General features: G+C 38.9%; 1 protein-coding gene across 1 annotated transcript in view; it reads right to left on the reverse strand.

Annotated features, from left to right (window-relative positions):
* trpc1 (transient receptor potential cation channel, subfamily C, member 1) overlaps positions 1–14,667 on the reverse strand; it is a 40,048-nt gene that overhangs the window by 2,693 nt on the left and 22,688 nt on the right. The window contains exons 10-12 of the mRNA XM_056450706.1: positions 2,572–2,759; positions 2,172–2,373; positions 543–737 (exon numbers count right to left, since the gene is read on the reverse strand). Coding sequence (XP_056306681.1) covers positions 543–737; positions 2,172–2,373; positions 2,572–2,759 — 585 coding nt within the window. The remainder of the gene's footprint in view (positions 1–542; positions 738–2,171; positions 2,374–2,571; positions 2,760–14,667) is intronic.

The following is a 14,667-nucleotide window of genomic DNA, read 5'->3' on the forward strand; positions in this document are numbered from 1 at the left end:
CACCGGCGGTTCTTTGTCTCCACCTCATGCATTTAAAATCTTTTTAAGCAGTAGTGTCCAATCCTGTTCCTAGAGATCTACCTTCTTGGAGACTAGCAACCTTAATCAAACACTTACTTTCTCCCAGGGTCATTTTTATCGAAGTTGATATTTAGCCGCACCATGTTGGTGTTTCGTAACTTGTGAGGGAAACTGGAGCAACTGGAGGAAACCCACGAGAACACAGGGAGAACATGCAAACTCCACACAGAATGCCAACTGGCCTAGTCGGGGCTCGAATCAGCAACCTTTGTGTTGTGAGGCAAATTTACCTACTGTGCCACCATGCTGCCCTTGATCAAACACACCTGTCTTTGATTAACAAGTGCTCCTTCAGGTCCTACCGAGTTGGTTTACTTTGATCCGGGTTGGAGCTGAACTCTGCAGGATGGTAGATCTCCAGAAACAGGATTGGGCACCCCTGCTTTAAACCATGGTAAGCCGTACACCTTTTTTTTTAGAAACAGTCAAAGTAATTCTTTAAAAAAGTAATTCTTACATACCCTCAGACTATTCTGTCTCTTGACCTTGCCTGTGGATGTGTGGGAACAGATCCATTTGCTCATGCTGATCACTAGGTAGCACACGGTCTTGGGTGAGGGAAGGACGTTGAAGGGTGGAGGCAGTGTGCACTTGTCATCAAAGTAACTGAGCCACAGTTTAGCCCGAGCAAATTTCCACTCCTTATCTTCATGGTTCTACAAGCAAATAAAATCAAGGTAAAACAAAGTTCCATACCACATGCTATTTACCTGATACAAGTTTGTACATGTACAGTGCAACCAGTGGTATATGTACTTTTCCTGAGTTTTCCTGAGCCCTTAGCCATACGGTTATTTGGGGGAGGGGATCTGTGGAGATTTGCTTGGTCATTAGAGTTAGTCCTGTCATTTGGGGACTGCTATGTCTCTGCATTGATTTTGACTGGAGAATTAACATCACCTCCCACACATCCTACACATTGTGTCCTTCCAGTATCTTCATGCGGTCTTTTCCTTGCTCTGGGATGTGTCTGTTTTTCCAGTGTTCATAATTACATCCTCTGGTTACCATTGAAACAGCCAAAACAGAGACTGATGTCATGCCAATCTTCGCACACACACAGTGGTTAGAGCAAACTAAAAGTAATTATATAAATGTAACAATATCAACCCACATAGCAAAATATCTTTGGCCCAGCTTTGGCCCACACAATCAGCCTTTGCTTGGCCTACATGCCGCAGTGAATTACGAATTACGGTAAATGACTGGACCAATTCTGACTTCCAGACTAGGGCCAAACATGGACCATAGCTGGGCCAAGTTAATAACCCATAACTGAGCCTGAACTGGGCCAGATATTTTGGTGTGTCACAACTGCCATAAAATTGATAAACCCATGAATCTTTATGGGTGCTAATAGGCTTTAGGCGCTTTTACTCGAAGGGACCTGATTGGTAGAATTTTTATTCTTTATTTGAAAATAATAACATTTGTTTTACATGTGGGTCAAGATAGGCCAAACTTACATAGTTCATATATCAATTATTAACATCTGGGCCAAACACTACATTTTACATTTGGTCCAAATATTGTGTGACGCCTTAAAGACGTTGCCACCTCTGCCTAACCAGGGCCATGTTTGGCCCACATGCTGTTTGCCAGTGCTGAATGAATGCCTGCTGTGCCAGATTTATGCCAAATTTGGGCCAAAATTCTTTGCTACCTGGAAATAATGGGACTGACCAAGTTAATTGACTTTTCTTGAAAGGGACTTTGATTCAGGTCACATATTTTCAAACGTGGCACGCTAGCTCATCAAACGAAAATTGAAATTATTGGGACTGCTTATGGATAGACCTTATGAAAACAAACAGTCTGTTTGGGAGAACCAACACTGTTTTTACTCAATGAACACTTGATAAGATGGGATGTAATGAGGGGTTGGGTGTTTGAGGGTTCATTTCAGATTGAACAAAATACCATTTTTCTATTACCTATGAAAGGGGCAGTGGACACCATAACTCCCCCAAACCCCCTGTCCCCCCCACCCCGCCCCTCCACTGGGTGAATTGCTAGAGAGGAACTTCATTTATTTAATTCTACAACCCAGAAACAAATACATGAATTCTTTGATCTCAAGGCTCACTCACAGCGATCTGTCTGAAGCTCTTATGCAGCATGGCCACCAGGAGTTTGGTTAGAACAATGACCACAACGATGTTGTAGGTACCGACGATAAGCGCACCAACAAATGACCGCAGCTCCTCCGTGTAGCTGATCCTCGTCACAAATAAATTAACATGTGCCAAAGAGAAGATGTACCAGAAGAGTGCGTAACACGTCCCCATAAACCTGAAGAAAGATCAAAATAATTATAAATAATTTAATAAGAGCTTTCGTGTTCTTTTCAGTCAACATTTAGCTTTGTGTCTTTAGAACAATTATTGTGACAAAAATCTGACATTTTTTTTGTCTGTCAAATTTTAAAGGGTCAAATTTCACAGACAACTCAATTATAGATGAAAAATTAGATGAGAAGAAGCAAAGTACGTGTGAAAGGTGTCGTTGCTCTGCTGCTGACAGAAGATCCCCTCACAGTCCTTGTTATCGTCTTTGGTTTTGGATGGATCCTGATCTTTCCCATACAGCTGTGTCAGGCCGATGGTGAAAGAGATGAGCACTAGCAGGAATAAGCCAAGAAACTTGCCAAACTCTTGTAGCATCTGACCCATGGAGATCTGCAATGACAAAAACACCAGACTTTCCACATCAGCCATTCAAGTGACTAGCCTATTAAGCTACCATAAGGATCCTAAGAAATGGACTTGATGAAATATATTTTGGGTTATATACTTAAAGGAGCACTCAAATTTTATTAAATATGCTTCTTTTACAAGTCCCTTAGAGTTATAAAGTTGAGTTTTACCAATTTTGAATTCATTTAGCTAATCTTTTTGTCTCTTAGCATAAATCATTAAAACGAATTAGAGAATTAGCATCTTGCTCAAAAATTTGAACTATACTCTCATTCTGGCTTACTAACCTAGGAACTTTGCTGCCATACCACGGCTGCAGCAGGCACAAGGATGTTTCGCAACACCTGAAAATAGACCCCAGCTAGGTAAGTACCTGGGTAATGATACAGGACACTTCGTAATACCATTGCACCTGCTGCAGCCATTATACAGCAGCAAAATTATTTGATTGTTACACCAGAATGAGAGTAAAGTTCCTAGCTATATTGACATAGCAACTTCATTTTCGGTCTTAGTACATGATGTAACTACAAAATCTTTAAATAGGAACATTATCAGAACTCTTTAATCATTTTTAAGCAAGATGCTAATGGTCTAATCCCCTTTAATGACTTGTGCTAAACTTAAAGTAAATTCATATAGCTTAATCTTAGCTAGAGATCAGCTGAATAGATTGTGAAATGGTAAAACTCTACACAAAGATGTTAAAACCAAAGACTAGAATGCATAAGACATGTCCGTCATATAGTTGGGGATAGGCAATGGGGATAAGTGTAACGGTAAATATGGCAAATTAAGTCCCGCCTTCTAGTACAACAGCCAATCATCGCCACAGCCATATCACCCTGCATCCCAAGACCGGTTGCACACTGTAGCTAAGCAGGGCTGAGCCTGGTCAGTACCTGGATGGGAGACCACATGGGAAAACTAGGTTGCTGTTGGAATTGGTGTTAGTGAGGCCAGGTGTTAGGGGGCACTCAACTTGCAGTCCTTATGCCCCAGTATAGTGAAGGGGACACTGCCCTGTCAGTGAGCGTCGTCTTTCGAATGAGACGTTAACCCGAGGTCCTGACTCTCTGTGGTCATTAAAAACCCTATATATTAGGATTTATAACTAGTATAACCTAGTATAACCCTAGTGTCCCCAAATTCCCTCCATCGGCCCTTACCCATCATGGCCTCCCAATCATCCACCGAATTGGCTCTTTCACTGTCTCTCCACTCCACCTATAGTTGGTGTGTGGTGAGCTGTCGTCGCATCATCCAAGTGGATGCTGCACTCTGGCGGTGGTGTGAGGAGAACCCCCCCCTCCCCCCCAACCACATGATTGTGAAGCACTTAGGGTGTATGCCCATATATTATAAATGCGCTATATAAAATATACACATTACATCGATCGCTACAGACTGATGATTCTCTAGGGAAGGGGCTCAGACCAGACATGAGTTTCTGCAAATTTTGTGTGATTCAAACTTTTAGAAATGAAACTAAAGAGACAGTTGTTGTTAAATTGTATTGGTGATTCTTAATATGAAATTTAATGACTTGCCTTAGTGAAATGACTTGCCTTACATGGACTTTGGTAAAACCCAACCTATTTTGGAAGTAATAGCAACCACAGCATTTTCTTGACTCCTTTGGAAAAAAAGCCAAATATTTCGAAATATTCTTTTGAAATATATATACAGTACTGTATTTGACAGGGTGACGTGGTGGCGCAGTGGGTAGCACTGTCACCTCACAGCAAGAAGGTCGCTGGTTTGAGCCTCAGCTGGGTCAGTTGGCATTTCTGTGTGGAGTTTGCATGTTCTCCCCGTGTTCATGTGGGTTTCCTCCGGGTGCTCCGGTTTCCTCCACAAGTCCAAAGACATGCACTATAGGTGAATTGGGTAAGCTGAATTGTCCGTAGTGTATGTGTGAATGAGTGTGTATGGATGTTTCCCAGTGATGGGTTGCAACTGGAAGGGCATCCGCTGCGTAAAACATATGCTGGATGAGTTGGCGGTTCATTCCGGTGTGGTGACCTCTGATTAATAAAGCGAGTTAGCCAAACAGAAAATGAATGAATGTATTTGAGAGCAGTTATATCGGGTTGGTGGAAATCAAACATGTTTTTCAGTTTAGAAAACAAGGCGATGTTCTGAAATGAGTTTATTTTAAGCGTTGGATTCCAATTTTAGCTAACTTCACATATCAAACAACTAGTGACTGATAAACACAGCCCAAGTAAATATTAGTTTGGCCCATTACGGGGTAACATGTCTCCGTAGATACATTAAGCAATCTGTACCTGCACACATACAGTAGACTAGCTCCTTATAGACTTCAGTGTCTGTCTGTGCTTTCTAGATTCCATTGGTCTTTCCAGTGGGGGCAGAAATAAGGGATGAATTCCTTGTGTCAGGTCTGACCAGTGAACCAAAATGTTCTGTACTGCATGTTTGCTCTGAAACGCAGCCAGGATTTAGACCCCCACAAACACCCCCCCCCCAAACACACACACTCCATTAGTCTAATTCATTTTCTTGTCACTCTCAAACCCCTGCCAGGCATTTTCCAGATTTAATATATTTTTTAAACTGTGTTGAACATGAGTAGTTAGTAGTCAATATACATTTTTGCCAAAGTGCCAAATCCAACCATAAAGCATTTTCATTGGTTAAATGTTTTTTGTTGTTGTTTTTGAACACTCATAACACTAATAATGCTAAATTATATTATATTTCAGTTATCGGTGATCAAACCCACAACTTTGACTGTTCCAAGAGTGCTGACATTGTACGCAATAGAACTGGAATGTTCCACTGTACATTTCATTTCACTTTATTTCCCGGACCTGGTTACCTTACATGTTCCCAAATCAGATGAGCAGTCAAAAAAATATTATAAATTATATAACAATGCAAATATTTCTACAGTAACTATTGATAAACTCAATGCATCCTTGATGAAAATAAGTATTTTTAATCCTTAAACGCACAGTATGCCATTTTTCCCACTTGATGTCATTACGATGGTGACCGAGGACGCAAACTAGCTAAAATGGCTGTCTCTAGTTAAAATGGCTTATTTCTTTGGATTTGAAAATTCTTCAAAACATTTGGGATAATGTAAATACATAAGTCAGCAAAATATATGACATTGTTCTGGTGGATTTTTTTGTGTGTGGATATTTTAATGAACAAATCTAACATACTTTGCTTTTAAATAGTTTTATCTTCAATGTTTGAACAGTACCATACAGAATGTGATCATCTGAAAGAGGATAACACCACTGAAAGAGCACTTTACCATGTTCTAAATCCCTTCCACAGAATTTCTTCCACATATTTTCCAACATATCATTGCAGAAAATGGGTAAAAGCCAACAGATTCCATCTGGGCCTATAATGACTACACCGTTTCGTCCAAGCAAGCAAGACAGCAGTCAATATGTAAGAGATTTTACGCTCCCACAGTCAGTTAAAAGTGTAATAATTAAGGTATGTGAAATCAAAATTTATTATGTTTATTTTGCTAGCGCACGTTGTTATTTTTTTAGGTGGACAATTAAGCCATGCAAGTTAATACACTGTAAAAAAAAACGGTTGTTTTGGTAATCTTCAACCAAAGCTTGACCATTTGCTTCTGCATTTGGAGTGGCGGTTCTTTTCTGTTGACGTTAGTTTGACGTCTTCGGCCACAATATTATTAACCATGCCACTCTTATTGTTAGTTTTCTATAAAGGAATGATGCGCTTCCTTTGACATGCCCCCTATTCAATATTCTGTTTCAGTTTGATATCTACTTCATAGATACTGAAATAAAAGTCTTGTGCTGCGTCCCAATTCGCATACTATCGATCCTTAATAGTATTTGAAAATAGAATTAGTATGTGCTAAATCGTGGTATGTTGAAAAGAGTATGCAAAAGATACCCGGATGGTTTACTATTTCTGGTCAAAATTTGAAGTGTAGAAGCGTTCATACTCTAACCACTGATATTGCCCACAGTACATTGTGTGTTGGATGTGAATTCGATTAGAACTAGAAACGCGGGTGAAAAGTGAAACTACAAACATGATGGACGCCCGAGACCAACCGTCAAGTAGAGAGGCTTCGGTAAAGATGTTTGTTAATTAATATCTAGCCATCTGGAACATATTTAAATCGTATTTTTAAGTCGTGTTATATTTCACCTGCAACAACAATGTGAACTTATATAAAGACGTGTTTAGACATTAACGTCTGAATGCAGAATTATCCAAAGATCTGAGGAGATTTCTCTGCATGAAAGACTTACGAATGGCAGATGATCCTGCTGCTGCTTCTCCAATAAGTTAAGTAATTAAATATGAAAGAAATGTGGATGATTGACACGATATGTAATCAAGCAACACAACGATCTGTTAACGAGGAAGTAGTATGTCCTAAAGCTTGCATACTCCTCTGTTACACACTCAAAAGTATCTACTTTTCTCTCACAAAAAAGTACATACTTTTAAGGCGTAGTATAAGTATGCGAATTGGCACGAAGCATTGGTGTCTTGGTGTCGAGTCTCAAAACACTTGCAGCCAATCAGCAGTAAGGGGCGGGGTAGGAATGATAGAGGAGATTTTGAAAAAGGGGTGTGGTTTTGTTGATGCTTCACTGCACAATAAATGAAGTTTATTTATTAACTAATTTCGAGAGGATAAAGCTGTGGTCACACTTGACTTTTCTTCCCATAGACTTCCATTCATACGCACACGAATGCGTCAGACCGGAAACGCGGGGTCATGCGTCAAGTTTCGCAGGTTGCTGCGGTGCAAAGTTCAAGCTTGGTGAACTCTGACCTGCGAAATCGCATCAATTGACTGCATGAGACCAATCGAGGACCAAAACACGACCTCTCTAGGCAGAAATGTAAAACATGGAGCAATCGCTAGCTTTTTTTAATGTCTAATCATCTTGTTTAATCCCGCCCCTTTTCGCAGCGCCGCACGACAGAATTTCGCACACACAAAGCCCAGTGTGACCGCAGCTTAACGTGTTAATGATTGCTTGCGGCTGGTCCTGCATTATCCACTTTATGATTCACCAATCAGATGATTCCTAAGCCACTATAAATACCATAAGTTCCAGGATCGAGGCTCGAGGATCTCATGAGCTCAGGGCTCTCTCTCGGGACAGCATGACAAATAAGCTTTATAATCAATCATCAGCATGTGAACTCTTCGCTGGGTTTTTGTCTTGTTTGTAAATATTAAAAAGCATTTTCTAGATAAGCAAAAAATTTTGCTTTTTCAGAAATAATAAGTCAAATTAAACTTTTTTCTTATTTATAAAAATATTAATTCAAAGCAAAAAAATAATAATAATTTTGCTTGTTTTAAGGAAAAACTCACTTGATTTAACCTATTAGTTCTGAAAACAGGACAATGCTTTTTGTTTGCTTATCTAGATTTTATTTGAGATGTTAGGACTAGGCAAAAACTCACTTAAAGGGGACCTATTATGCAAAAATCACTTTTATAAGGGGTTTAAACACAGTTTGTAGCAACAGTCTGTGAATATAACCAGCATCTGAATGTAAAAATGTATTAATTAAATTTTTTATAATCACACTTGATAAAAACAGTCTGCAGAAACACTTTGATTGACTTTCTCCCTTTGTACGTGTCATCAGAGGGGGAAAGCCCCGCCCATTAGTGACAATCTGTACTTCATTAGCATGGGACGTTATTATTTTTGAATCTGCCACTATGCTGACACATAGGCATTTGTGGCTCCGCCCTCTTTTAAAAAGAGCACAATCTCATTTAAATTTAAAGCGACAGTCACCAAAATGACACAATTAGGATCAAAGCCTAAAAGACGCCATTTCAAAGAGTTATGAAACATTATTTGTGAAGTATTCTGAGCTGAAACTTCACATACACGCTCTAGAGACATCAGAGAGTTATTTTACATGTTGTAAAAAGGGGCATAATAGGTCACCTTTAAGTAAGAACAGCATTTTTTGCAGTGTTCAATAGCATTACTTTGAACAAAAATCTGCACAAACTCTATATTAATCTCAGAAGTAAAGTTCAGTTTGACATCTCAACTCCTGTCCTCCAGCGTTTATCTAGAGGTGATTCAGTGTTTTTTCCACTTGCTAACTTTATTTGGAGACATTTACTGGAGACTCTTAAGCACACAATAAAGCAGCGGGGGGAGTAAACGTCTGACTATTTGCTGCTCTGCCTCCTCAGTGGAGGTCTGTTTTGTGAATACTTCAATCTGTTCCTTGTCATTCCTCTATCTGTACATCATGTTTTCTTGTAAGAGCGATTAACATGGCAGCCATTTAAAAGGATAGTTTACCCAAAAACAAAAAGTCTGTCATCATTTACTCATCCTCCACACTGTAAAAAATATCTGTAAATTAGCCGTTTTCTGTATTTTGTGATTCATGTTTTTATTTTTCCTCATTTATTTATGATTTTGAATTGCATTAAAGGACCTTGATTTTTCTTCCTACAAATTTAAACCTTGAAAACTTAGACAAAGTGACTTTTATTAACATTTTAATAGTTTAAAATGATATATTGTCTGGGTTGGTGTTGTATATTACAGTACAAAAACCTTGTAATACTGCCAGTACATTTTCAGTTATTTTACAGACTATTTCTCTCTATATATCTTACTTCTAATACATTATATTATTCCAAACTACTAAAATGTCAATAAAAGTCACTTTGTTAAACTGTAGAGTTGAATTTACAACATCATAAGTCAACAGAGCAGAGATCGAGGTCCCATAAGGCAATTCACAACTGTAAATAAACAGAAGACACTTGGGAATCACAAAATACAGAAACTGTTAATGGAAAGATTTTGTTTTACAGTGCACATATTATAAAGTTTATTTTTTCTGTTAGTAGAGATTATAGACAGGAAAGTATTGACAGGAAAGTGTGTGGGGAGCAGACAGAGGGGAAGGACTGGCATCGGAGGCAGGAATCGAACTCTGGTCGCTGTAAGCACCAAATAGAGATGGCTGGCGTTTCAACTCAGTGTCGAGACCCTGAAGCACAAGTGTTTTGAAATGATGCACCGAAGCATGATCCGAAACACCCAGGTCAAGTGACTAAAGAGTTTCTCTCACCGCTTCACTAAACCTCAACTCTACAGCAACTCTTTTAATACCTCAAACTGTTTCTTTGCTGAAGATATTCCAGAGTAATACATAAAAAATGACCACTAGGTGTCAGTGTAGAGACCTGATTCAAAAGGTTTCGAAGCTTCGACACATTTGATTCGACTGTTTCAGTGTTTCATAAAGTCTCACTCTGCCCACTACTAGCACCAGAGTGCATGTGTCAAGGCACTAACCACTACGCCAATTGCGCCGACAATCATGCACAGTTGAAGTCAAACTTATTAGCCCTCTTTTACCTACAATGTCTAATTACCCTAACTTGCCTAATTAACCCAGTTAAGCCTTTAAATGTCACTTTAAGCTGAATACTAGCATCTTGAAAAATATCTAGTCAAATATTATGTACTGTCATCATGGCAAATATAAAAGAAATCAGTTATTAGCAATGAGTTATTAGAATGTTTAGAAATGTGTTCTCTTCATTAAACAGAATTTAGGGCAAAATATAAAAGTTTAACAGGGGGAGGGGTGGGGGGTAACAATTTTGACCAACTGTAGGTTACAGAAAAACAATAGCGCAGTCTCTCCCCAGCATAAATTGCATGTGTTCAAATGTAAATCCATTATAGGCGAGTATGTGTGTGTGTGTGTGTGTATGTATCATTCTAACCGCACTTCTGGAGAAAATGACTTTTCCACACTGCAGTGCCAGACACTGATGTCAGTCTAAGAGCACGTGCAGGAGAGCAGAGAAATTGACATGGTGTTACTCATGCCAAATACTGGAGACCTCAAGAGCATTGCTGCATTATGCAACCTCTCTGAAACTGCTGCAGCAAGATGACTGCTGAACACAGCTACACTGCCTTACAGAGTCATTATTCTTTAAACTAAAGATGCTCAAACTAGGGCCTGCGGGCCAAAGTTGGCCATTTTTTATCTCATTTTTATTTTAATGTTTGTTTGTTTTATTGTTGAGCTACAAAAAAAATCAAACTGAAATAAAATGTTTAAATGAAATGTAAATGAATCTTAACTAATTAGGGGACTAAGCAGAAGACATCAGGGTGCAAATCAAGGCAAAGGCAGGTTCAGCATGACTAGTGTTTCTGGCATTGAACCAAGGGTGTAGAATTGGCATGGAAGTAGGGGATGTGTCCCCACCAATGTCCACCAATTACTGAAATGTCCCTACCAATAATTTAATCGACTTCAAAATAAAATAATGCTCCTTCATCCGTTAGTAACCTATACATGCACAAAGTCAAGTTCGCTACGAGTTCATCGTAACACTATTAACCAAGGCTGAGCAATTAATCGGAATTTGGTTTTGATTTTGGCCGCCATGATTATGAAAAACAATAATTGACCCTTCGCTAAGCCCCGCCCACCTCCTTGGTTACTGTTGCTACGCCTGTCAAGCTTTCGTGCCTGGCACGGCTTTTACAATGTGTCTGCGCCAGTGTCAGACATTGCCAGGTATTTAATGTCATTTTTGGCAAACAGGTGAGATATCCAAGAAAGCCAGACAAAAAAGGACTGCAGTGTGCATTACAGGGGTATATTCACGACATGATAGGCAACCGATTAGAGAATATGTAAATCAAAATTGAAGCTAGCTTAGCCGAGCCGCCTCATTCGCTAACCATTCAACAGCTTAGCTCATGCACAGCAGGAGAGGTGAAATTAAAAAATAATCTAATAATAACAAATTAAACTGTGATTTCTCCATTTTTAGCCAAAAAGCCTGATAGGCTAATGTTGTGCAATGAAAAATAGCTTTACTAACCAACTAGGAAACACGCATGGACAGTGCTTTTACATCATTCATTCATAGAAAGAGCAGCCAGAAAGGGGAAATTGATGGATTTGTGCCAAATATTAGCATCATTGACCCATAACAATGTACAGTAAGTTACCTATTACTGTCAGTATGTTTGTGTGCTCTTTATAAATGACAGAAAAACAGCTGCTGGTAAAGTATATTGAACGCAAGTGCTCAGTTTGTGATCAAATCTCTGTTTTGTTCTGTTGATTTGTAATTTCAAATATTTGTAGCTTGAAACTGATGGAAATATGAAGTTCAGTAAAGTTAGCAACAGATTCGCAGATTAGCATTTTCCGGATAAATAACTCATGATGACCTATTCGCTATTAGTATGACTAACGTTACTATGGCTTAAACGGAGCAGTGCTCATAATATCGAGAAAGAAAAAGACAGCTGTGAAACATAACCTGCTTTGCATTTTTGTAGGAAACACAGTTTAGATCTGTTTAGAGTAAGAGGTGTGTGAGTTATTGCCATCGGTCTATCACTGAATGTGTCAGGAATATCCAAACAAAACCAAGTTAACTCCGCTCCTTTAGCGCCCCTCACACAGCTTGATCCACGCTGGCATTTCTCCTCCTGGGTTTTTGGTTTTGAAAAGGGAATAAATGACACCATCCTGTCCAAACTTTTAGGATTCCAGGGATCAGATTTGCACAATCCATATGTACAACGCTTTGGTCTGTTTCCCTCGCTCGAAAGCTTGACAGAGCCCCTGCGCATAGCGACTGTTGCTAAGCCATGATTGGTGGATGGCGGTTTTTGGGTGTGGCTTAGCAAAGAGTCAATTTGGCATAAAACCACCTGACTAAATTTCTCTACAATCATAACTCCTCAAAGCCCGACTGCAATAAAATCATGTTAATTGACTTGATGTGATTGTTATTTGTATTCTTAAGTGTTTATTTAATATTATTAAGTACTTTATTCATGTTTTTAACAGTGCGAAACAGAATTTGTGATGTTCAGTGCATGTACTCTAGGGATGTGTGTCCCCACCAATGTCAAGAACAAATCTACGCCCTTGCATTGAACTCTGTTGTTTTTATAAATGGTTTTATTGCAATACATTTGTTAAAATAATATACTTACTTAGTCCCAGGGCCGTTTATATCGAAGTTGGTATTTAGCCGCACCATGGTTGGTGTTTCGTAACATCTAATTTTTACAAGGTGGGCCGTTGGTCCAATGGTCAACCCCCAATCTGGAGGACTAGGACATACACTACGAACAATTTAGCTTACCCAATTCACCTATAGTGCATGTCTTTGGACTTGTGGGGGAAACCGGAGCACCCGGAGGAAACCCACAGGAACACGGGGAGAACATTGAAACTAAACACAGAAACGCTAACTGTCCCAGCTGGGACTCGAACCAGCCACCTTCTTACCTTCTAACCACTGAGCCACCGCGCCGCTTCCATTTAAGATATTTATACTTAAATATTTATACAAAACAGATATACTAAGAAAACTAACAGATTTCTCCTATATAGCTAAGTTTGGAAAAACATGCCACCTCAGCAAGTTCACAGGTTCAATCATGGCAGAGAGCTTTAAACAAACAGATTCATGCTTTGACAGCTTATTTCAGCTGTTCTTCAAGATTCAATAAAATCCTAGATCAACAAGGATATGTTATAATCTAAGTGATAGAATCAAAGTCAAAGGCAAAATCCAAGACATGTTACAGATTGCCCACCACTGTGGCTGGGAGGCACAATTCCAAATAAATGCGGAAAAAATTCCTGGATATGGCAGGTGGTTGATGTTACTTTGTGAGATTCACCACTTAAAGGAACACTCCAGTTTCAAATATCTAAACAACTTTAAATCAAGAAAAATTTACAAGACAAAGCAAAAAATATTGTCTTGTTTTAAGAAATAATATGCCAAAAATAAGTGAGTTTTTCCTTAAAACAAGCCAACTAATCTGCCAATGGGTAAGCAAAATAAACTTGTTTTTCCCTTTTGACATATGATTAAGTGTCTTACCCCCATAGTAAGATTATTTGGCTTGTTTTAAGGAAAAACCCACTTAATTTTGCCATATTATTTTTTAAAACAAGAAATAGCATCATTTTATATCTCCCCTAGATTTAGACAGTTGAGTTTTACTATTTTTGAATCCATTCAGCTGATCTCTGGGTCTCCAGGAGCACTTTTAGCTTAGCTTAGCATAAGTCATTGAATCGGATTAGACCATTAGCATCTTCCATCAAAAAAGAATTTAGATAATTTTCTTATTTGAAGCTAGACTCTTCTATAGTACTAAGACCAACAGAAAAAGAAAAGTTTATATTTCCTAGGCCGATATGGCCAGGAACTATACTCTTATCACAATTTTTTTGATCGAGACGCTAATGGTCTAATCTGATTCAATGATTTATGCTAAGCTAAGCTAAAAGTTCTCCCTCCAGACCCAGAAATCCGCTGGATGGATTAAAAAATGGTAAAACTCAACTCTAGGGTAATTGAATGATGAGCTTATTTCCATTCCATTTAAAGGGATAGTTCACCCAAAAATTAAACTTGATTTCATTATTTCCTCAACCTAAAGTGCTCCCAAACCTTTATGAGTTTCTTTATTCTGTTGAACACAAAAGAAGATATTTTTGAAGAATGTTGGCATCCATCGTAGGAAAAACAATGGTTACAGCTTTCCAGCCATCTGCGGAATATCTTACTTTATGGCCAGAAGAAGAAACAAACTGGGGTTTAGATCACTTTAACTAGTGTGAGATTTCACCACATCGCAGAGGTGAACAAACAGATCCGGTAACAAAGAACTGGCAAAGAAGAACAACCGAGAGGAAAGAAAACAGACACTTAATGAGAAATACAGGGAAAATGAGAGAACTCTGGCGTTCGGTGTTATCGGTCTGACCGTTGGGCATTATGTAAGCAAAGAAATAGAGTGGTTAAACACTCTACTGGCTCTGGCAGAGAAGGATA

Source organism: Danio aesculapii, chromosome 24 (genome assembly GCF_903798145.1).
Source record: "Danio aesculapii chromosome 24, fDanAes4.1, whole genome shotgun sequence".
NCBI classification, from domain to species: Eukaryota; Metazoa; Chordata; class Actinopteri; order Cypriniformes; family Danionidae; genus Danio; species Danio aesculapii.